Raw genomic sequence first — 24,241 nt, 5'->3', positions numbered from 1 at the left:
TTGAAAGGTCATGTAGGCAATCAATTCACAAACATTTATTAAGCACCTATTTTGTTTCAGGAATTGCTTTAAACCCAAAGGATACAAAAAGAAAAAATGCCAAATAGAATCTGCTATCTACTGGCAAAGGGCTTACCCTTTCATTTTTATAGATAAAGAAACTGAGGCCCAGAGAAGTTAAATTACTGATCCAGAGAACACAAAGCTAAAATCTTGGAGCTAGAATCAGTCTCCAAATAAACAAACAAACAAACAAATAAATAAATAAATAAACAAATAAACAAATAAATAAATGAATGAATAAATGAATGAATGAATGGATAGATAAATAGATAAATAAATGTGACTGTTAAAGTCACTGTTAAAGACTTAGGTACAAATTTTTTGTATTTTCTGCTAGGTGAAAAATAAAGTCTATTCCAAAAAATATATATTTATTTTTTTATAATAGCTTTTTATTTTTCAGTTTTGAACATTCACCCTTGCAAAACCTTGTGTTCCATATTTTTTTCCCTCCCTTCTCACTTCCTCCTTTTCCAGTCAAGTAATCCAATATAATTTAAATATGTGCAGTTCTTCATACATATTTCCAGATTTATTATGCTGCACAAGAAAAATTGGATCAAAAAGGGAAAAAAAATGAAAGAAAAAAAAAACAAGTAAGCAAACAACAACAACAACAAAAGTATAAATATTATGTTATGATCCACATTCAGTTTCCCATAGCCCTCTCTCTGGATATAGAATGCTCTCTCCAATACAAGTCTATTGGAATTGGCCCGAATCACCTTTGTTGAAAAGAACCAAGTCCATCACAGCAAAATAAAATTTGAAAAAGATGATCTAAGCAAAAAAAGGCCATATTATTTAAGTTCTGATCCTTACTCAATTATTGCTCTGCTTGTTTATCATATCAAGAATGCCTCCTAATTTCATGTTTAGATACTGACTACATTTTGGTGGATGAAGAATGGCTTTAATAATACATTTTGTTTAAGAAAGTTTATCTTAGAGAAACATTAGTAGTTAATAATTTCTCTTTAGTTTAAAAAAGTTCTTTATGATTAACTATGCACTCTTGAGTATTCACAATGAATAGCCACTTTCTGAGTTCTTTGGTTCAAAGCTGGAAGGAACATTAGAAAGCTTTTCATCCCTGAGGAACCTGACCCTGATACCAAGAGAGATTGAGGAGCAACTAGGTGACATAATGGGAGAGATCATTGGTCCTGAAGTCTGAGGATCTAAGTTAAAATTTGGCCTCAGACACTTAACCCTTCGTAGTTGGGTCACCCTGAGAAAGTCACTTAATCCCAATTGCTTCCCTCCTCCTCTCCTCCCCCCCCCTCAAAAAAAAAAAAAAAAAAAAAAGGATGCTGGATTTGGAGTGAAAGAGAGTTTGAGGGATTTAGTCAATGTCATAGAAAGGAGGCTGAAGATTCTAATGTAGATTCTCTGACTACCAAGGTAGAATTCTCTCCATACTAAAAGGCTCTTCACAACGTAACCTGATACATTCTACATCTGGGAAAGTTTAATTCTCTGACTATAAAACAATCTAAAATCAGAAGAACTACATATAGACTCTAGCTTCTTAACCTATAATTCTTGATCCCATAGGAAGTCTTACAACTGAATGTGGAGATCATAAAATTACAATTTATTATTAGTAAATGTTTCATTTGTATGCCCACTTCATATATCTATATGTTTGGGGTCACATAAAAATTTCTCAGATGAAAAGGGGTCACGAGGGGAAAAAGTTTAAAGAAGTTCTGATAAGGACAATGAAAATAAAGCTGATGAAGGGGAAACTCATTTTACCTGAGGCCCTGCCTTATCTCTAAGTTACTCAACTAGTTGATACTGATTAGCAGGAATCTTGGAGCCAAACTAGGTTACTATCCTTAGTTTGGCAACCCCTCAGACTGTCCCTGTTTTCTCAAGTGTGGGGACATTTTCCCAACCCTCAAATCAGTAAGTATGATATATGTTTTAGTTGAGGATCAAGGTATTTGCATACCTAGTTTTTGGACAGAAATTTAAGAGACTCTAGACTGATTTTGAAATTAAAGTTTAATAGATAAATCCAGTTTGTGATTAAGCTTCCTTTCTGGCCTGTGTCTCCTGCCTTTTAAAGTCTCCCTAGAAGTCGCTGGGAACTGAAGGGAATGGAAAGCAAACCAATGAATCTCTTGTTCAGCAGATCCCATTAAAAATCTGGTAGTAGGAGGTGAATCCAATGGTTAAAATAATATTTTGAATGCTCAATGGATGTCATTTATCCAGTCTTCTTCTGTGGGCCCTATCTTTCCCTCCCTCTCCTCTTTTTACCTTATTAGCAAATCAAATCAATTATTAGCAATAAGCACATTTTAGAACTAAGGAAAGCCCAGTTTTCGTATGACCTAATTTCTATCTTTAAATATGTTTCCTAGTATGATTTTTTTTTTCCTCTTGACTTTTGGTAAGGAGAATACCTTTCTTTTCTCTTTTAGAAAGGACACAATAACTTTAGATTTTTCAAAAGACCAAACTTGTTCCTTTAACCCAGAAATTCTTAATCTTTTATGTGCCATGGACCCCTGTGGACAATCTGGAAACTCTCTGGACCCTTCTTGGGGTTTAAATGCATTAAAAAAAAAAAATACACAGGATCACAAAGGAAGTCAATTATGTTGAAATGAATTAAAAATATTTTCAGAAACATATTCATAGACCTCAGATTGAGAATCTATTTTGCCTCAACAGACTGACAAGTCACAAGAAAAAAAACAATTTAAAAAATTCAATTTATAAGACATTCCCTTTATCCTTTAGATCTAGGCAAAGCCTTTTATCCGTGTCAAAATAAACACTGTAATCATGTGCAGGAGATTTAAACAAATGGCAGGGTACCCTCTCCCTCTTATAATCATCTTATTTTCCTCCTTAAAACAATGTTCACATAGTTAGGACTAATTTATTTTCAATTCTCTTGCATTTTATTCTAAGATTATCTGGAACCAGTCTCCCCAGTAGCCTGATGCAATTGATGTCTAAGGCAGGTTTTATCTGAAAGTCCAAGAAAAAGTTCAGAATATTTTTTAAAGCTTGCTTTTTTGACTGGCTATTTTAAAAAAGTTTGCCCTTAATTGCCACAGATAGCCAAGTTTCCTGAATTCTTAAACTGCCACATTCCTCAGATTAAAGAGTCTAGGCTCAGGTAATCCAAATGCAAAAAGGGTATCTTATTTGAAATTCTTTTAGAATACAGGATTTCTGTCACAAATCAAGGTTTCCAAGGGTTCCTCAAAACTGCTTCAATGTTATCTGGGAATGAAAAAGCTAACATTTGCAGCTATACCCTGAATTTGTCAGCTAACCACATTCATAGTGAAGAGACAGAAACCACATGTGGCAAGGGAAGAGAAACCACTTAGCTAAGGAAAAATGTCTGGTACATGTTTAGTTAGCAAAAAAGCTAAAGGTTTTTTTTGTTGATGTTTTTGTAGACTGCAAGTAACTTCTCAAACTCCTCAGATGGAGAGGCTATCATATTTGGAAAAGCCTGTCCTTGCAACAATACAGCTCAACATAATGGAATCCATCATTAACTTGTTTCAGTGTTCAATACAGGGAAAAGTCTACCATGAATTTCAACACAAAAATCTTTTTTTCCCCCTCAGGCAATTGGGGTTGTGACTTGCCAAGGGTAACATAGTGAGGAAATGTTAAATGTCTAAGTTCAGATTTGAACTAGGATCCTCCTGACTTCAGGGGTGATGCTCTATCCACTGTGCCATTTAGCTAGCTGTCCCCAGAATAATCTTTTTTTTTTTAATGAAGATGAAGCCCCAAAGATGATTTAAGGTTAAATTTAAGGTGATTCCAAGTTAAAAATGGGACTGACTCCAACATTTAGAGATCATTCTACTCTAGGTGGTGGTCTGAACATTATTAAGCATTCTGCATAGAGGCAGCTGAGGCATAGTGGAAAATACCCTAAATTAGACTTGGCTTCAGGTAAGGAAAAACTCTAATAATTATCTAAAAGTGATAGAAGTTGCCACAAGTGGTAATGGAATCTTCTACTTTGGAGGCTTCAAAATAATTACATAGCATTTTAAAGTTTGCAAAAACACTCTGCATACATTATCTCATTTGAGGTAGACATAGCTATTATTAATCCACTTTTACAGGTAAGGAAGTGAGTCTGAGGGAAGTTAAGTGCAATTTTTAGCACTATGACTAACACATAGTAAGTGCTTAATAAATGTTTATTGACTGAATTAGCAATGGTCAGAGGTATGATCTGAATCACAGTCTTGTTTAAAGTCAAGTCTAGTGTGTTGAAAAGATCTTTAAAAGCAAAGTCTGCATGGTCATTTATATGGGAAGTAAAGGAATTTGTGTAGGTATAGGTTGGACTTATAGTTCTCAAAGTCTATTATTCTGTAAGTATTCTCTAGGTTTCAGATGTACCACTTTTCCTCTATAAGCTTGATAAAATGGTGAAATTTCTTTAAAAATGAGGATATCGAACTAAGATGATCTCTAAAATCCACGTCCAAAAAACCGTTGTATATACTATATACCCCTATGCACTATAACAGCTCAGCTAACTATATCCTACCATTCTTATCTGAAGCATTATTCAGCCTGAAGTAACTTGCTGCTGGTCTCAAAATTTCCCTGGATAGCGAGAGAGTGTGATTACTTAAAGATAAAAAAGAAGTTAGGCAAAAGTTTTGTGTCTGCTTTTACAGCCTAGTGGTCACTGCAAAGACTCTGGTTTTTAAGGTGGATATTTCAGATTTGCCTTTCCGAGTTCTTCATTCTCAATAATAAAAAGAAGGGGAAAGGAATACATCTCATCCTTTCCTTACTTCATAAGAACTCGGTTCATCATACAGTTTGCTCTCTGCCTACGGCTGTGATCTTCAACAAAAGATTTAACCCTCCTGGACCTCGGTTTCCTTAACGTAAAATGAGAGGATTATGCCACAGTTTTGAAGATCCCTCCTTTCTCTAACTCTACTATCCTAAGGACATCCTTAGGAAGTTCTGGGCGCTCTCGGAAAATGTTATCAGATGAGACAATTTTCAAAGCAAAGAAGCCAAAGGAATCACTCTTCTGGATCTGGTTCTTGGACCCCCCAAAGTAACCTGCCTCCAAGAACTCCCACTGCGGCAGTGAAAGTAGGGATGAGAGAGTAGGAGAGGGGATGAGAGAGTAGGAGAGGGGACGAGAGAGTAGGAGAGGGGATGAGAGAGTAGGAGAGGGGACGAGAGATGGAAGGGTGTGTGTGGGTGTGTGTGTGTGTGTGTGTGTGTGTGTGTGTGTGTAAGAGGAGCAATCAACAAGTATTTATGAAAGCACCCAGCCGGATTACAAATCCCAAAATGTAAGAAAGGGAAGGAAGGAAGCAAAACTCCGGGAGGAGCCTGAAGTCGTTTGCAAACAAAAGCACGCCTGTGCTCGTACACACACGTATTCACACACACTCAAGAGCACACACACAAGCAGGCAAAACACAACTTCTTCCCAACCCCCATACGCGGAGTCGGACCCTGACAGCATATCGGGGATCCCTGCACTCACCTCCGCCGGAGAATGGCGCGAGGACCAGTTGGATGAGAATAAGCAGTTCCCCGTGCCTTCTGCTCAGCTCCATATCTCGCAGCTGCGCTCCCGGCCAACTAAAAAGTGAGATCCGCCTGCCAAGGCTGCGGGAGCGACCGGGGGGCGAGAGGGACTCCCAGACGGACAGGCCCCTCGGCCGTGCACTGGACGGAGGAGCAGGGTTGTCAGAGAAGATCCTGGCCGGCCATCTCCAGTAACTACCAAGCTCCTTAAAGGCACCCCCTCCCGCTCCACTGCACCGGCGGAGGGAACCCTGAGCGCCCACGGCAAGCAGCCAGACTGGAGCCACAGGTTTAACTAAGCACCAAACTTTACTGCTGGCATGCGAGACCTGCTATCACTGAGCATGCCCAGTTCTGAAGCTGTGTAGGCACCTAGGAGTTAGAAGGTCCAGGGGAGGGGATGGCGGAGCAGAGGAAATGGGGCGGAGAAGGGGGCCGAGCATCGTCTCCGGGGGCTGGCGCTCAGCCTGGGCGGGGTGGGAGCAGAGGGAGCCGAGGGCCGGACGTTTCACCCGAGGAAATCAGGCTCAGCCCCACAGGTATTTTTGCCTGAGGATAAAATACTGTAAACTGACTATGACCTCTCTCCAACCTCAGTCGGGACACAGTGTTCAGATGTATTTTAAAAAAAGAAAAAGAAAAGAAGTGTTTTACCTTCAAAAGAAAAAAAAACCTAAAAATCAATCAACAAATAGTCACTTCTAGATTGCGAGTTACTTGTAAGGATAATCTGTTGCTTTCCTTTGTATTCTGCGAGATAATAATGCTTGGTTTGTTGATTTGACAGGTAACACTCTTGATAGGTGTAGAAGCAAGAACACAAAAGAAATTTGACTCTGTTATTTGGGCCTCCTCAACTAAAGCCAAGTCCCTTGTCTGCTGAACCTCAGTTACCTTACTTTGTAAAATGAGGGGTTTGGTTTCAATGGCTCCTTCCACCTGTGAAGTCCATCCTCCCAGAACAAATCTAGTCGGGAATTAGACACTTGAAAAGAAAACAATGAATAATCAGTATAAAAAAGAGATATAAAAACAGTATTCACGTAAATAGAAATTATTTACACATAGCTAAGTGCCACAATGGATAAAGGGCTAGCTCTGGAGTCAGGAAAACCTGAGTTCAAATTCCACCTCGGAAACTTGCTAGCTGCGTTACTCTGAGCAAATCATTCCACCTGTTTACTTCAGTTTCCTTCTCAGAAAAATGTTTTAGTAAGGACCAAATGATACGATGCATTTTTTAAATTAAATTTATTAAATGGACAGATATTCATCTCTCAACCCGTAGTGAATCTGTTACCTCTCTGTAAGAAGGTGAGTAGAATGTTTCACCCTGAATCCTATGGAATGGTGGGGTGGTCCTTGTGATGATCAGAGTTCCTAAGTCTTTTGTACTTATGTACAATATTGTTATTATACAAATTACTCTCATTCTGCTCTCTTTATTCTGCATCAGTTCAAACAAGTTTACTTGGGTTTCTCTGAAATCACCACTTTAATTATTATTACTATTATTTGCTGAGGTAATGAATGGGGTTAAGTGACTTGATCAGGGTCGGACAGCTAGGAAGTATCAAATGTCTGAGGTCAGATTTGAACTCAAGTTCTCCTCACTTCAGGGCTGGTGCTTTATCTACTGTGCCACCTAGCTACCCCATTATTATTATTGTTTATTGTTATGCCTCAGTTCTCTTTAACTGTTCTGACTTGGTTTCCCTGAACTAGTTTCCTTTGTCTCAGTTTACTTAACTGTTCTGTCAAATGCCCTTAGTTGTAAAAACTCACTCTGGTCCATTAAGATTGGGAACGGTTTACTCTAAGGTTATAAATTGCTAGCAAGATAAACAAGAGAGCAGAACTCCTGACCCTCCCCTGTCCTCAAGAATTTACAATATCCCTCTAAAATATTCCAAGATACCTCACTGACATCTTTATCTCTGGGTATTCAGACATTCTGTCTCTGGGCTTTTAGGAGTTATGGTCTCCCCCCAACCTGACAGAAGCCTTCCCACCTTTTAGTTCTTTGTTTCTAGGGGTATTTAGGAATGGGGCAGCTCCTATTCATTGCTGGATTCTGTGAGATGACAGCCCTGGGACCAACATGGTTTCCTTGGTCCCAGTATATCTTTATCTCTATCTGACTGGATAATTTGAGACGAGAGTCCTGTCCAGTCAATTATACTCTGCAATTAATAAACTATTGAAAACTCTCTAATCTCTCCCCTGCCTCAGTTTCTCCAGCATTACATTATCACATGATAATATTCCACGTCATTCACATGTGGTAACCTGTTCAGTCATTCCCCAGTTTATTGGCAACCCTTTAGTTTCCAGTTATTTTCCAACACAAAAAAAAGCTATTACAAATATTTTTGAACATGTGAATCCTTTTCCTCTTTCTCTGATTTCTTTGGGGGTATGAACCTAGTAGTGATATTGCTGGATCAATGGATAAGAGAAGTTTAATAACTATTAGGCTATAATTTCCAATTGTTTTCCAGAATGATTGGACCAGTTCATAGATCTACCAACACTACACTAGTGTGCTTGTTTTCCCTACCTCTCTTCCAATATTTGTAATTTTCCTCTTATGTCATCTTTGCCAATCTAATGGGCATGAGATGAAACCTCTGAGTTACTTTAATTTTCATTCTTCTAATTACTAGTTATTTGGAATTATACTTTCATATGCAGTTGGTAGTTTTAATTTCTTTCTTTAAAAACTGCCTGTTCATATCCTTTGACTATCAGTAGGATAACATGATACACACACACATATATGTATATGTACATATATATATATGTATGTATGGTTTGCTTTGCAAACCCTAAAGTGATTTATAAATGATTGTTATATATATATATACATATGAATTTATATTTCCTTGAATTTATGTAGTACCTAACTTAAAGCAAACATTTAACCTCATAATCCTAGCCTACATTTACTTAAATGGGAATTTAGTTTACAAAATGCTTTAAATGATCTAATTTAAACCTCTAAAGGTTCTGTGAAGTACATAGAAAAAGAAACTTTAATTGTGTTTAAGGAAATTGAATCTCATGGAAATTGAGTGATTATCAAGCTCACTGAGTTTGGTCAAAGCTTAGGATCATTAAAAGGGAAAAGAATCTTCCTATCTTTCACATCTAGTTATACTTCATTCTTCTTCATTCTATAATCTATCTACACTGTCCTGCTTACTATCCCTTGAACACAACATTCCCCCATCTTTACACTGGCTGGCCCATAGGCCTAAATATTTTCCCTCACACACTACTTTTTAACTTGCCCTGAATTCCTTCAGGAGTCAGATCCCATGCTGCTTCTTGCATGATGCTTTCAAAATTCTCTACAGTTACTAGTGCCTTCCCTTCTAAGATTACCTTCCATTTATTCTGCAAATATCTTGTATATATCTAATTATTTACATCTGCTCTGCCCCTTCAAGAAAAGAGGCCCTTCTCAAGGACAAGGATTGATTTTTTTCCTCTGGATTCTTTATATCCCCAGCACTTGTTACAGTACATATTTACACAGTAAATATTTAATAAATACTTATAAAGTGACTGGCCACAGAAGGAAACGAAGGCCCAGAAAACCTAAGTGACTTGATCAGATTCTTATACTCCAAATCCAGTGCCAAGTCCAGAGCTTTTTCTTGCCAAACTAGTCTGCTTCCCTATCTACCATGTTTTATTTTCAGACCTATTACTTAAAATTTTTTGTGATAATCAAACACTACAAAATTGTATTCTGTATACTGTACAAAAATTCAAGCTCGACCACTTATGAGCTTTGAGATGACTTTTTAAGGTATTTTATCTCTCTATACTTCAGTGTCCTCGTCTGTAAAATGTTGAAAAGGAAGGTGGATGGTTTCAAAGTTTGCTTTTCTTGCAACTCTGTATGATTCCAAATATTCTTTAAACCTTCCATATCAGATATAGTACTTTCCAATTTAGTATTCATTCCTTTCAAACTATGAATTCAATTCTTTAAAACTCTCACATTTCCAAGAAGAGGAACTTTAAACATTATTCTTTTGCTTATAAATGCATTTAAGCTTCTTGAGGGCAGGGACTGTTTCACTTTTAGTTCTGTATCTGTAGTATTGAACAGATAAAAGGACACTGTCTCCCACTGCATCCAGGCCATCTCCAGTTGTCCTGATCTGTATTTTGCCACTGGACCCAAATGGCTCTGGAGGGTAAATGACGCTGCACAGTCCTGCCTCACTTAAATCCAATTCAGTTTCAGGTCATGATATCAACTTCAAATGTCATTGGTCTTCATAGAGAACAAAGAACAAGCAACAACAATAGGTTTGGACACATACAAAGTACTGACTGCTTTTAAATTTATTGATAGGAAAGATAAAGAAAGGGATATTTAAATTTGGCTTGACCCCAAATCACAGAAAGCTGGAAATAAAATAAAATAAATAAAAGGAAGTATTTCAAAATTTGGAATTCAAGACCAGTTATATTGATATGGCTAATGCAGCACTAAATGATGTGATTTGCAGACATCAGATGATGTGTTTTAGGAGAAGAACCAAATGTTGGAGTTTTCAGTCATGTGAAGAATTCACAGTGGTCAATTCACTTTGGCAAAAGGTAGGTTTATTTTGGAGAAGAGATTACAGACAAAATGAAGAGATACAACAAATCTGGTAAAATAAATTTACAATAGATCCTGGTAAAATAAATTAACCAGGGATAGTAAATATGAAATAGAGTGAAAGAGCATATAGTTAGCAAGAAAGAAGTTTTAACAATTAATGATGGAAAGGGCAAGTTCCCTAGTGGAACTTGACATTAACCAGGAAAAAGGAAACACCCCATGAGATTGGGGCAAGCCTTTAGCTGCCAGACTAAATCTTAAAGGAAGGTAAAACCAATCTTTGTCTTTGTGGGAAAAAAATGTAGCTATAGTTATTTAACAAGAAAAATGTCACTTGTAATGAGAAGGTTGCAAAACTGGGATAGAAATGAAACAAGATAGATTTAAATGAAAAAAAAAACTAAATTGCATCTCTTGTCATGGAAATTAAATACAACACAGAATCGGTCAATATTCAGTAGGTTATAGTGCAAAAGAAAAATACAGAACTAGGACTTATATTTGACTTCTAGTCCTGGTTCTAGTCATAACTGCTTGAATGTTACACAATAATCAAATACTACAAATTACAGAATTGTATTGGTAAAGAGAATTTCCTCATTGGGAACTCCCTATAGCAATGAAATCACCAATCTGACCCTCCCTCAAAAAAATTTTGACTTTGGACACTCTTCCTTTTTCTTGTAAAATGAGAAAAATTGGTCTAGATACCATGGTAGGTCTCTTTTAGACCTACCATGTCTGGTCTATGATCCCATCATTTACTAAGCTAAATGTTGTCTTCATCACATATATTACTTACAGATGTTCTCCATCTGCACACACACAAAATGCTTTGACACTAATCTGTCATTGATAACAGGAAATTGGGATAGAAATATCCTTATATAAACATGAGAGTGTTTGACCACTTTAAAATAATATGAAATCCCCTCCTCGTATAAGGTTCCTGGACACAAGCTCCATTTTCAAACCAACCAACAAAAAATCCAGAAATGCTTTCAGGGAGGGCTTAATTTCCAGTTTTGTATATATGCACAAAGGACTGGAGACTTATATTTAAGTCTTTTACCTTTAATGTACAAGTAGACTAAACTAAGAATCTCCTCCCTTCCACTTCCAACCCTCAAGATCATTTAAGACAATTGTAGCCAGATCACCAGATATGCATATTTCAGAAATTACTTAGAATATAACTTTCCTGGAATGGGGATTGTAGTGACCAGTATGGGGAGGATTCTGGCAAGATGATGGAGTAGGTTGGTAAATTTCAAGTTCTTTAGATTTCCCCCACAAATAGAACAAATTGTGCCTCAGGGCAAATATAGACTGGTGAAAAATCAAAAAGAACTTGGGCTAGAACGGGGGTTCTCCAGATATTAAACTAGAAGATCTGAAAACCCGGGCCCAGAATTAACTGGTGTGAAATGCAAACACCTCCTGGCTAGCTTCAAAGAAATGTCAAGTGGGGACCCCTGGGGACAACTGGGTTTGGCTGGGCACAGAAACTTTCACCTCCTGAACGTGTTTGTGCAGTTTTTGTCTGAATCCAAGCAGACTAAGGGAACCTCAGCTGATTAGAAATGTCAAGCCCAGCTGTGCTGCAGAGAAGTGACCCTGGGCGAGAAGGAACCAGCACACCTGTGAGTGCAGAGGCAGAAAGGCAGTGACGCTGCTGGCTGCAGTCACTTGCTGGAGAGTGGAGCTCTTGGTTTGGAGTTCTAGTTAAAAGTTCAAGTGAAGGCAGTAGCACCAACCTGAGATTAGAGGTGCTTACACTAATACCTCTCATTAAAAAATAATAAAAACAAACCAGCAAAGATGAAAGAATCCTACCATACAAACTTACTATGGGAACAGGGAAGACTAAGTTTCATCTTCAGAGGAGGACAATGAAGTTAAAAAAAAAAAAAAAAGTTTCTACCCCAAAGAGTAATGGGAAATGGCTTCTTACTCAGAATTTATAGAAGTCAAAAAAAAGAATTTAAAAATCAAATGAGAGACATTGAGGAAAAACTGAAAAATAAATAAATAAATAAAGCCATCCAAGAAAAACAAGAAAATTGTGAGAAAAAAGTTAACTAACTGGAAAAGGAGATGAGTCTCAAAGATGAAAATAACTCTTTCAAAATCAGAATTGAACAAGGGGAAGCCAGTGAAGCTATGAGAGACCAAGGAATAACAAAACAGATTCTAAAGAATAAAACAATAGAACAGAGTAAAACATCTTGTAAGAAAAAATGACAGATCTGGAGAACAGATCAAGAAAAGGAAATATAAAAATAATTGGACCACCTGAAAGTTGTTACCAAAAAAAAAAGAATCTTGACACAATAATATAAGAAATAATTTTTTAAAAAAATTGTCCTGGAGTGATAGAATATAAGGAGAAAGTAGAAATAGAAAATATACACCAATCACTACTTCATTAAGATCATTTGTGAAAAAACATAGGAATATTATTGCCAATTTTTGAAGTCCCCAGATCAAAGGGAAAAGTCTGCAAGAAACAAGAAACAAAAAAAAACAATTCAAATATGCTGGAACTACAATTAGAATTATACAGGATTTATAGCAGCCACAATAAAAGACCACAAGTCCTAGAATCATCTCTAACAGAACTTTAGGAGTTATCTGCTATTATTATTTTACAGATGAAAGGCATCAAATGACTTGCCTAGAGTCACATTGCTAATAAGTGCCTGAGATCATATTTGAACTCAAGACTCCCTGATTCTAGATCCAAAGTTTTATCCACTGTGTCATATAATTGACTCTTTACCAGATTTTAAATATATCCCTATTGGTTTTCCTACTATTAGATCCAGTGCAGTACTCTAAGAATTCAGTGTCTTTTGGATTTTGACTGTCAGTCAATGTGCTTCCTTCCCAACTTTATGTCATTTGCAAATTTGCTCAACATACTATCTATGGCTTTATCTAAGACATTAACAAGAATTTTAAAGCACTCAAGAACAAGTTTACATTCCTGAAGCACTCAGTTGGAGACCTCTGATCACATTGATATGAAGCCATTAACAACTACTCTTTGAATCTGGCCATCCGGCCAGTTGTGGATGAGTCCATCTGATTAATTTATTATCTAATCCATATCTTTCCATCCTCTCTGCAAGAATAGTAGGAATTCATTTATCAAAAGCTTTGCTGAAATTTAGGTAAACTATATTATTGCCTTCCCTTAATCTATTAGTTTAATTATCCTATAAAAAAAGGAAATTAGGTTAGTCTGTTATGCCTTGTTCTTGATGAAACTATCACACACAACCTCCCTTTTTAGAGATTTACCAACCATCTTTTTCATAAAGTTTTTTGAGATGTTTGCAGCCTCCATTCTCTTCCCTTTTCTAAAAATAGGGCAACATTTGTCCTCCAATTTCATGCTACCTTTCTGTTTTCCATGATCTTTCAAATATCAAGGATAGTGATTTATATAAATCACATCTGCCAGTTATTTTATGAACCAAGGAATGACCTTGTTCATCTGGGTCAATTTAGGGCAGTTAAATGGTGTCTTTACTTAGCTTGATTGGCAATTCCTTGTTAGTTATTTTTGTTTTATCATTTCTAAAGGCCATTTCTTCTTTGCAGAGAAAACAAAGTGATAACTGAACAGATTTGTTTTTTTCTTATTGTTAGATTTCATCCTCTCCTCCACCCCAACCAAGGAAATTATCCATTTTTGATCATTTTTTTCACCAAATAAAACTTTAAAAAAAATCTTTTCTTAACTTTTATATCCCTTGCCTGCCTCAGCTCATTGGAGATATTGAGGGACTTAGCTTATTCTGATTTGTCTTGTATAATGTCTGGCTTTTTCCCTTTTTTTTAATAAAACTTCTCTCTGATACATTGTGACCAACATATGCAGCCTACATTTGAGTTGGGCTCCAAGCCATGTGACCTCTACATAAAACAGGCCAGAATATTTGAAACAAGATTGACATGTAATTAAAAGAGATACACTGCAAATTAAGTTGTACTGGGGATGATAATGAATACTCCAACTGGGATTCTCATTTTAACTGCAAAATAAACTATAAATATGACCACTATTCCTTTGCCTCAATTATGTTTCTCATTTTAATTGCAATACCACATAACTGTTCTGTTGTTGTATCCGTTTTCCCACCAGTAAATGACTTCATTTATCACAGCATGTTCTGGTCTAAAACATCTGCTACTCTTTCCAATAGTCTCTCTAAATCTTCAGGTAGTCTGTCAATGATCTTGACAATCAAATCTGTTTCTAATGACTCAGTCCCTTAGATTCATTTTATAAGTATTCCTTATGAATATTTTATAAATAATACCCTACAAAGAAAATTAATTCTGTCCTTTTTGCTCCCATGAAAAGCATTAGGGAGGGAACAAAGTTGTGGGTCAGCAAACAGGCACCCAAGCTTTGACTCTCTTTCCCAATGCCTACCTGAACTCCGCATTAACTTATAGAGAGGCATAGATTGAAATCCTTAGAGATTACTTTCCCCCATAGGCTTCAAATATACCTGCCCTAAGGATCCATCTTTCTCATTTAAAGCTCTGAAGTTAAGGTTAATTTTTAGCTATGGGAACCTCAACGTGTTTGTTTGCTAAGTGTTTATAGTTAATGTGTTTGTTCTTCATGACATATTTACCATATATCATTGTTTTATTATGATTTCTATTTTTGTTATATCTACCTAGCTCAGAGCACAAAAAAGCAATACAAAATAAATTTGAGGTAGATTTAAATTCTTTCTGATTATTTATAGTGTCTCCACATGGAGACCAGATGACTGGCTCCTACTTAATCCTTTTCTAAGTGATTTCCCCAGAATAAGTATTTCAAGTTATAAGATATCTTACACCTCATCTGATATTAGCTTAAATTATTTATTATTATTAATCTTAATTCAATATATAAATATATTATACATTAATTTCATTTCACATTACTATATTGATATCACAAAACGGTTATCTCTGTAACAGTATAATCTGATACCCAGGATCTCTTTAGTAAAAGTGATTTACTGAGTTTTAGATTGCATCTCCACCCAAAAATTCTGGAAAAGTCTCTCAGTAAATTGAGAGCCCAGTAAATTGGCGGAGAGCTTTTAACATTTTACTTAGAAAATTTCTCCTCTTTTTGAATGCATTTGGGGCCATGAGAGAAATTTAGATTTGGATTCAACTCCTCTACACTTTGGTTTAAATTTCCTTTCTTTATCTTTTCATGTTTGCCCTCTAGTTTTTACATGCTTATTAACTGAGAACAGGAAGAAGGTAATGGAAAATATATCTCTGCATTTTTCCATGTGCTAAACAATATATTGTTCCTGACTTAACTAAGGGATTTCACAATTTAAAAACACTTTCAAATACAAATAAATGGTCCTAGACAAAAGTGTCCTGGAGTCAGATTAGGAATTCTGTTAAAATTTCAGTATAGATATTTACACCTCAGAAATTGCTACAATTAGGGCTTAATTTATTGTTTTAGTGATTTCTAGACTTAAGAATGCTAATAATACAGATTAAACTTAAATATGTAGATAGATAGATAGATAGATAGATAGATAGATAGATAGATAGATTTTTTTTCCCTCCCTCCAGAAAGCCTGGGTATTAAACATTTACCAGAATTCTGTATTGTTTTATAAACATTGTTTGGACCTGGTTATTACCAGCATACCTCTATACCGTTCTATAAGCACTGCTTGAGCTGAGCAGGAGTCTGGTAGGTGGCTCAGGGAATGAAAAGATCACCAGACTATAGTCTGATGATGATGATAACTAACATTTAAGGTTTGAAAAGTGTTTTACATCCATTATCACATTTGAGCCTCATATACATCTGAGTGTATACCAGGGCTAATGAAAGGTTTCCAAAGTTTATTAAAAGCATTATCAATCTCTTTTTTAAATTCATGGTTTCCTTTCAACATACTGTAGGCATTTCTAGGATCTTAGTATGTATTATTTTACTTGTATGTACTTTATGTGTATGTACTATTTTAGACTTAAACAAACCTAAGGAGCCTTAATACACAGTATAGTTAACTCAGTGAATAAGATTCATGATCCAAAAAATCTTAACAATCTCTCTCATGGTTCAAATCCTTTCGACCTCTCACCTACTACATTTGTCTTGTCATTAAGCTATTGAATTCATTCCCCACATAGTTGATATTCCTAAAGACAAACACAACAGGGGATTGATCAGAACAATCTCTGATTAATATGAAGTCCTGACTCAAAAGACTCTACTTGATGATATATTTTCTCGGTTTTTTTATATGATGTATCCATACACTAGAATGTAAGTCTCTTTAGGACAGGAACTGTTTCATTTTTGTCTTTGTATCTTTATCTCCCAGTACAATGCAGGATCATTTTAAGCATACAACTCATATCTTATCAGAATTTTCTGTTCTTGGGACTCTTCCTGAATTGAGGATGGGAAGTGGGAAGCTTCCCAAAATCTCAAGCTAAGGAGAGTGCCCAAACCAGTCATCTTTTTATTTTGCACCAGCTTCATTCTTTCTGGACTTCTCCATTGTACTTCCTTGCTGGAAAACTTACTTCCTCCCCATTTCAACCTTTCATTTTCCTTTTGTGTTTTATTCCTTTATTACATTATAAACTTCTTATAGGCGTTGCCTGTCTTTTGCCTTTCTTTGTATTCCCAGGGCCTAGCACAATTCTTAGTATATGGAAGGCCCTTAATAAATGTGTAATTACTTTCTACCATGTGATGATCAGTTGAAGAAATTGAAGTTGTTTAGTCTGGAAGCGAGGGAAAAGATTTAGGATGTCATGGTGGCTTCTTTAAAGAGTTTGAAGGACCTGGAAAAGAGATTAAACTTGTTCTGTTTGGCCCAGATAACAGAACTGGCTTGGAAGTTGTAAAAAAAAAAGAAAGGACAAACTTGGGCTTGACATCAATTTACTCAAAAGAAAACTGGTCAGTTCCTTTTCACTGATGATCTTTAAGCAAAAATTGGATGGTCATTTATTTGGTCCACTGTAAAGAGGATTTTTGCTAAGATATGATACCCATCAAGACAAGATACCCATCAAGATCCCTCCTAATTGAGCTTTTAGAAATTAATATATAAAGGGTTAATCACCAGAATTTCTTGATTAATTTGACTGATTGTATCTTTTAAAGGAGGGTATGGATATAGCCCCTCGGTGCCTCCTGGGGGATAGTTTTCATTGATCTTAACTAAATTGGTTATTTTCCACTTATAAGGGACAGATTTTTATAGAAGAAATCACTCATTTTTGCTGGGAAGCATTATCTTTTTTGAGGAAAAAAATTTCTTCATGGCACAGTTTATAATCTAGCATGTTCTTCCCTCTCCAGGAGATTTAAACTCCCCATGTAGTGAAGAAAACTCCACAATTTAGTTCCAGTCCCACAAAGGTTTCTTAATTCTGAGTTAAGAAGAAAAAAATGCAATTCCCAAGAAAACAACTCCTTAGCATCATAGGATCATAGAATTTAGAGGAGAAGATTCTGAGAGCAGAGATATTCTGGAGCCAGCTCCTACAATACCAATTGTTAAATTTTCAGCATAAGTATTTACACCTCAGAAAGACAAGAAGAGAGAGAGAATTATTTTCCTGAATTCACTCAATCCCTCTTGATATGCCCCTCAAGGGCTCTAATTCCCAACTGGTGTAAGGTGATCATAAGTGACTGAGGATCTTCTCATTCCAATCAATCTTCCTTTTAGGGGTCTTAGATCATTTCTCTCATAGTTGAAGGTGGCTCAATTGAGGGCCCCTGGTCCATGTCTTTGTCAGGTCATAACCCTAACTATTTTAAAGAGGCAGCCTTCCAGAAACTGATTTGAGCAAGGAAATAAGACTTTGTTTAGGAATTGATAGTGAAAGAAAGGCTGATGAGTTTCCTCTTTCAGATGAGTCTGAATGCTTTAGACTGCGATAATTTTCAAATGCCTTTTTAAATATTTCTAAAAGCAGAGAACTTTGCTTTCTTGAATGTAGGTTTTTTTCCCATCTTTTTAACCCCTAGTCCAATGACCTGTTCATTTTGTTGTTTGTTGGTTTGAATTATATCAGCTTCTGCTTGAATATCTACAAGTAATACGGAACTTATTACCTCCTGAGCCAGCTCATTCCATTTTTAGACTTTCCAACCCTGGTCAGAATTACAACACCAGAAACAAAATGAGCAAATTGTGAGTTTCCATTGTCCAGGATCACCAAAGACCCAAACCAATCTAAGGGTATAGTGAGCTAATTTTAATCATTATTTTCTTAGCACCACTTCTCTGGGGCACAAATCTTTGTTTAAAATTTGTTATTCACCTACAAGGGCAGCTAAATAAATCAAATCATCTAGCTCTAGATCAAGCTATAATTCTGAAAAGTATGAAAAAAGGCAGCAATATATCCAACTAATCAAGTAAAGACTATATGATAAAGCTATTTGCTAACCTGAATTGTTCCTGCTAGATATTAGTAGACAACCTATTTTCTTCCAACACAATAGATTTACTGTAAACTACCTAAGATTTTATGTTTTGATAAAACTTCAGAGTTCCTAGCCAGAATGTGCTAGGCTTGGTTGTCAGAAAGAATTTTTTTAGGGATTTAATAGCTTGCTAAAACTCAAGCACTCCAACTAAAATGTCTTCTGAAGTAACCACAAAGTTTAAAGGTCACATAAAAAAAATATTGTATTTTGGCATCCAAGAGACAGTCATCATCATCATCAAATAATATGTGTCATTATAATCATGCTACTAAGGATTGTGCTAAAGATAGTTTGAAATAAGAAACAGTTCCTACAGTCTAAAGGCTTATATTCTAAACCCACACAGGAATGTATAGATTCCTGACTGTATTACTTTCAAAATCTATTCTTTCAACTTCTGTTTAATTGGTTTTTTCATCTCTCTTACTTTTTTTATTGATAGCCAGTGGAAAAATCCCCTCCTCCTTATTCCCTTAGTTTTTATTCCAGATTTCATAAATAGTTTTTTTTTTGGGGGGGGGGCTGAGGCAATTGGGGGTAAGTGGCTTGCCCAGGGTCATACAACTAGGAAGTGTTAAGTGTCTGAGGCCATATTTGAACTCAGGTCCTCCTAAATTCAGAGTTGGTACTCTATCTACAATGACAACTAGATACCCTAATAAATAGATTTTTAAAAATGCTAATGTTATATATCTCAGAATTATGAAGTAAGTTGAAAAGGGAAGGGATGAAAAATTTTTTAAAGTTTTAGCAGAACCTGGGATATGTAGCAAAAAAAGATGACCAATTAATCAACAATCATTTATTAAGAAGTTTTTTGAGCAAGATATTGTGCTAAATGATGGAGATAAAAATAAAATTTAAGTACCAATATTGGTTGAATAAATCAATGAAATTACCCTATCCCATCCAAAGTAAGTGATAAATATTATGAACTAGCTAAATAATAGGTAGAAATTCAACCTGATTGAATAAATCATGCAATTAAATTCAACTAAATGTAAAAAGTCCTTTTACTTTAAATGTCTCTGAGAAGCCAGCAATCATGTTGCACCAAAAATGTTTGAATTGACTGAGTAAACTAAGCAAGGCTTGAAATAAGATAGTAGTTAAGAGAAAGTTTGAAATAACAGTTGCTAAGAAAAGTTTCACAAGTAGATAAGGGCTGAGTGAGATGATAAAATGATAGAGATATGTTAGGATGAAATCATAAATGGGGAAGCAAGGAAGTGCATTAGATAGAGTCCAGCTGGAGGTCAGGAAGACTTCAGTCTCAGGCACTATCTATGTACAATTGGACAAGTTACTTAATCTCTGTATACCTCAGTTTTCTCATCTGTAAAATGGAGATAATAATAGTTTTTCCAATTAGAGCTATTAAACAGCGAGAAATAACATGTCAAGAATAGAGAACCTGCCCCAAAGCCATGAAGACCCAATTAAGGGTAAATTCCACCTGTGACACATACTGGACTATATGAACCTGTTCAAATTACTTAATATCTCAATCCTCTAGGAAATTCTGTGAGGTTATAAGATGTAGTAAAGATCAGGAAAGGATGTTTCCTTGCCAGACTGTTCTGTATACTAATGAAATCTTGAGTTTAGTCTCAGGCCCTATTTAATCTTTTTTTAATTAGAAAAATTAAACGTGTTTAATTTATAATTTATTAGCACAATAATACATACATAATTAATATGTATATTGGAGGTTACATGCTCAAATTTTTTAAATGGATAAGGAAAAAAACAACTGAACAACCTCTGATTTATATACTGGAAAGTATAACGCTATGAATCAAATAAGAAGCAGAAAGCTTGAGTACTATTGATATGATGAATAACTAAACAGTTATGTGAAAAGAGTTGATTGAAATTTAAGCTTCTCTGAAAAATAGGAAAGTAGTAGGACAACATAAAGTCCATAATTCTCTACCAAAACTCTTCATGGGGTACATGGATTATTAGAAAGACATTTTATCAGCTTTTCCTCAAATGATAGCCTAATCTCATCTTTCTTAACAGAAAGCATCACATATCACTAGTCAAAAAATGGGATTATCAATGACCTCTCCAAATATAATCTAGTTAGACGGAAGAGGAGGAGGAAGAGGAGGAAGGAGAGAAGCAAAATATGAGGAAAAGGAGGGGGAAGGAGAGAAGAAGAAGAGAAATTGGTGAAGAGGAGGGGAAAGAGAGGAAAGAAGAGGAAAAGATAAGGGGGGAAGGAGGAAGAGGAGAAAAGTAGAGGAGGAAGAGATGGAAAAAAAGAAAGAAAAGGAGAAAGAAGAAGAGATGGAGAAATTAGAAGAGGAGGAAGATGACAATAGACATTAAGGAGATCTTTTCAGAATTGTTCATACAAACATGGGGATAGGCAGGGGAATGACTTGGGTATCTCAGGCCAGGTGGCTTGTCTGGAGAGAGAAAATAGTGCACAGTCTTACTAGCCCAGGGAAAAGTCAGGGTTTGACAGCTAAAGAGGGGAGATGGTAGCCCAAGGCTAGCTAACTGACTAGAGAGCTCGCTTTGGAGTAGCTGGCCTGCTGAGAGAGCAGTAGATATCATTTTCAGAGGTAGGAAAGAGGGAAGAATACTCTACCTTAGGGTGCTGTCATTTGCTAGTTCTCCTTCTGTGTTCTTTGGAAGGCACCAAGTATAGGGAAGGGTCTTGAGTTCATACCGTATGACAATCAGTTGGGGGAATGAAAAAAGATATAGGGATCACATGATAACTACTGATAGCTATTTTAAAATATTTGAAGTACCTTACTGTAGTAGAAGAAAAATTAGATTTTTCTCCTCTTCAGAGGAGAAAACTAAAAACAATTGATTTAAGTAAAAAAACAACAACAACAACAAATTGAAATTTAGGCTTAACATAAAGAAGGACTTTATAACAATCAGAAAAATGCAAAACTGTAATGGGTTGCCGCTGAAGCCCGTTTCCTGGAAGACTTCAAGCAAAAACAGAATGCCTGCTCGTTTGGAATATTTAGAGATCCTTGCTTAGAATTGAGTTATGTTGGATGGCCTCTAAGATCAGTTCCAGTTTTGATGTTCTATGATTCTGTGGAATAAACTGTTTAGAGAAAATGAAAAGCAATTATTCCCTATCTCTATCATCATTCAATGTCCTATAAAAATAAAAATGGCACCAGAATAGAGAGAGGGCGACACCAACTGGACATATGTGAGACGGAGAAAGATAAAAAACTGATTTTTGGAAAAGATGGAAAGTTGGGAAGAGATAAAGAAAAGGAAAGAAATGAAGCTCTGGAAAAAGAAAATAATATTGCTGAAGCATTAAGACAAAATGCATTTCCTCAAATAAATTGTAATTTTTGACCTTCCTATTCATTGAAAGAGCTAAACATGCTTTTAATCATTTTAGCTTTTCTAAATTCCACCATGATTCCACCAAAGAAAAATGTCTTTTTGAATTTTAAAATATTAATTAATTTGTAATTTGGCAGTGTCAAGTTAGGATGTGTAGAATTTTGGATCTTGCCCCTGATACATGAGTTTTCTGTGTACATAAATTATTACTTATCTTCATCTGTATCAATAATAGGAGTTTTAATACTGGTTAGAGCTGGGCTAAAATAAAAAAAAAAAAATGGCATTATGTTACTAGACTACCCTCATTGTAAAGGATTGTAATTCACTACTAATTATATAGACTTCATTATTTTTAAGCTTCAATGTAGCTGTGATTTCACCTATGTGGATGCTACCTAAAATGGTGCAGATTACATCTTATCTATGCTTTGTTGTCCTGGGCTACTTTGATCCATATGTTCTAATATATATTACAGGGGAAGTCCATAAAATGTAAGTAATCATTGTAATATAAAGTAAAACATTTTTATCTCATAGGGTTATGTTAAAAGCGTCAGAAGTTTTATCTTAAAACAAATATAATAAAAGCTGGAGCCCTCTTTAGCAAAAGAACAGAGTTAGGTAGAGCCCAGTGTGGGTGGTCCTAGAGTTTCATGGCAAAAACCAAGTTAAAGAAAAAAAAAATACTCCTGTACTATTTTAAGGCACATGTCTGATTGAAATAACTTTAGCAAAGTTGCAGGATATAAAATAAACCCATATAAATCATTAGCATTCCTATATAATATCAACAAAGTCCTACAGGAAGATATAGAGAAATTCTGTTTAAATAACTAAAGACAACATAAAATACTTGAGAATGTACTTACCAAGACAAACTCAGCAATTATATGCACACAATGACAAAACAATTTTCATATAAACAAGGTCAGATTTAAACAACGGGAAGATATAAATAGCTCACAGGTTGGCTCAGTTAATATAATAAAACAGCAATTCTACCTAAACTAATTTGCTTATTCAAGGCAATATCAATCCAATTATCAAAAAATAATTTTTTTGTAAAGTTAGGGAAAAATTATAAATTCACCTGGAAGAGCAAAAGGTCAAGAATATCAAGGAATCAACCAAAAAACTTGGAAAGAAATTAGCTTAACAGAACTGGATCTCATACTATATTACAAAGCAGTAATCATCAAAACAACCTGGTGCTAGCTTTGAGGAAAATGAGGGAATTGAAGATATTAAATTAATAAGTGGTAGTGGGAATTGACCATACTATAGTGACTCCATCTTGACTAAATTCTGGAGCTAGTTTAGCTCCCTTTCTATTCAATTAATTCTTAGTACAATTTTTGTTTTATGAAAAAAATTTATTCAATGGTAGGAATCATGAGAAAACCTTATTACTTTGTCTGAACCCAGCCCGGCATGGCTGGAAGCTGGGCCATCTCTCCCTGATGCCTAGAGACCCTTACCTAGGTTATGCTGAATAGAAACCTGGTCAGGTCTGATGATTGATGCAAGGAGTTTTTTCACAATTATACATCTCAGGCAACTTATAGGTCTTACCTAAAAACTGGTTCTATACTGCTCAAACATTTGTTTCCAAGTTCCTTTGACCAAATACAAACACTTGAGAGGAGTGGGACATGTCTTTTTCTGAATTTAGGGAATTTTACCTGTTCACTTTCCCCCTGTCAACTTGGAAAATCACTAATCTTTCCTCCAATCAGAAATCAGATTATCTAATTTTGTATCCTGGTTAATTTTAAAAATTAATTGGTCTTAAATAATTAATCGTTTTTAATGTATAAAAATCTATCTCCCTCATATTCAGAGTCCAGTGCCAAAGCTGAAAAGCTTTAGCCTGGTTTGTCAAGCAATTGGTATACTTTGCCTAATAAATTGATATGCTCAAAAGCTCAAGTCTTTATTTCCTTAATCAGTTCATATTTCATCTGCCATCTGTAAGAGAATGGTAGATCAATGGAATAAAATAGGTATACAAAAATGACTATAGTAACATAGAGTTTGGCAAGCACACAGAATCCAGGATTTTGGGACAAAAATTCATTCTTTGACATAAACTGCTGGAAAAACTGGAAAGTAGTTTGACAGTAATAAGGTAT

At 35.6% G+C, this 24,241-nt stretch overlaps 1 protein-coding gene across 2 annotated transcripts in view; it reads right to left on the bottom strand.

Moving 5' to 3' along the window:
• The window catches only part of MERTK (MER proto-oncogene, tyrosine kinase), a 115,633-nt gene extending 109,596 nt beyond the window's left edge, over positions 1–6,037 (bottom strand). The window contains exon 1 of one of the 2 annotated variants that reach the window (XM_031950994.1): positions 5,585–6,037. In XM_031950994.1, the coding sequence (XP_031806854.1) occupies positions 5,585–5,657 (73 nt within the window). In that variant the 5' untranslated portion in view covers positions 5,658–6,037. The remainder of the gene's footprint in view (positions 1–5,584) is intronic. The other variant, XM_031950996.1, reaches the window with a different exon arrangement.
• Positions 6,038–24,241: the final 18,204 nt, after the last annotated feature.

Source organism: Sarcophilus harrisii, chromosome 2, assembly GCF_902635505.1.
Source record: "Sarcophilus harrisii chromosome 2, mSarHar1.11, whole genome shotgun sequence".
NCBI classification, from domain to species: Eukaryota; Metazoa; Chordata; class Mammalia; order Dasyuromorphia; family Dasyuridae; genus Sarcophilus; species Sarcophilus harrisii.
The sequence above is the reverse complement of the archived record's forward strand: the minus strand, read 5'-3'. Positions and strand labels throughout refer to the sequence as shown.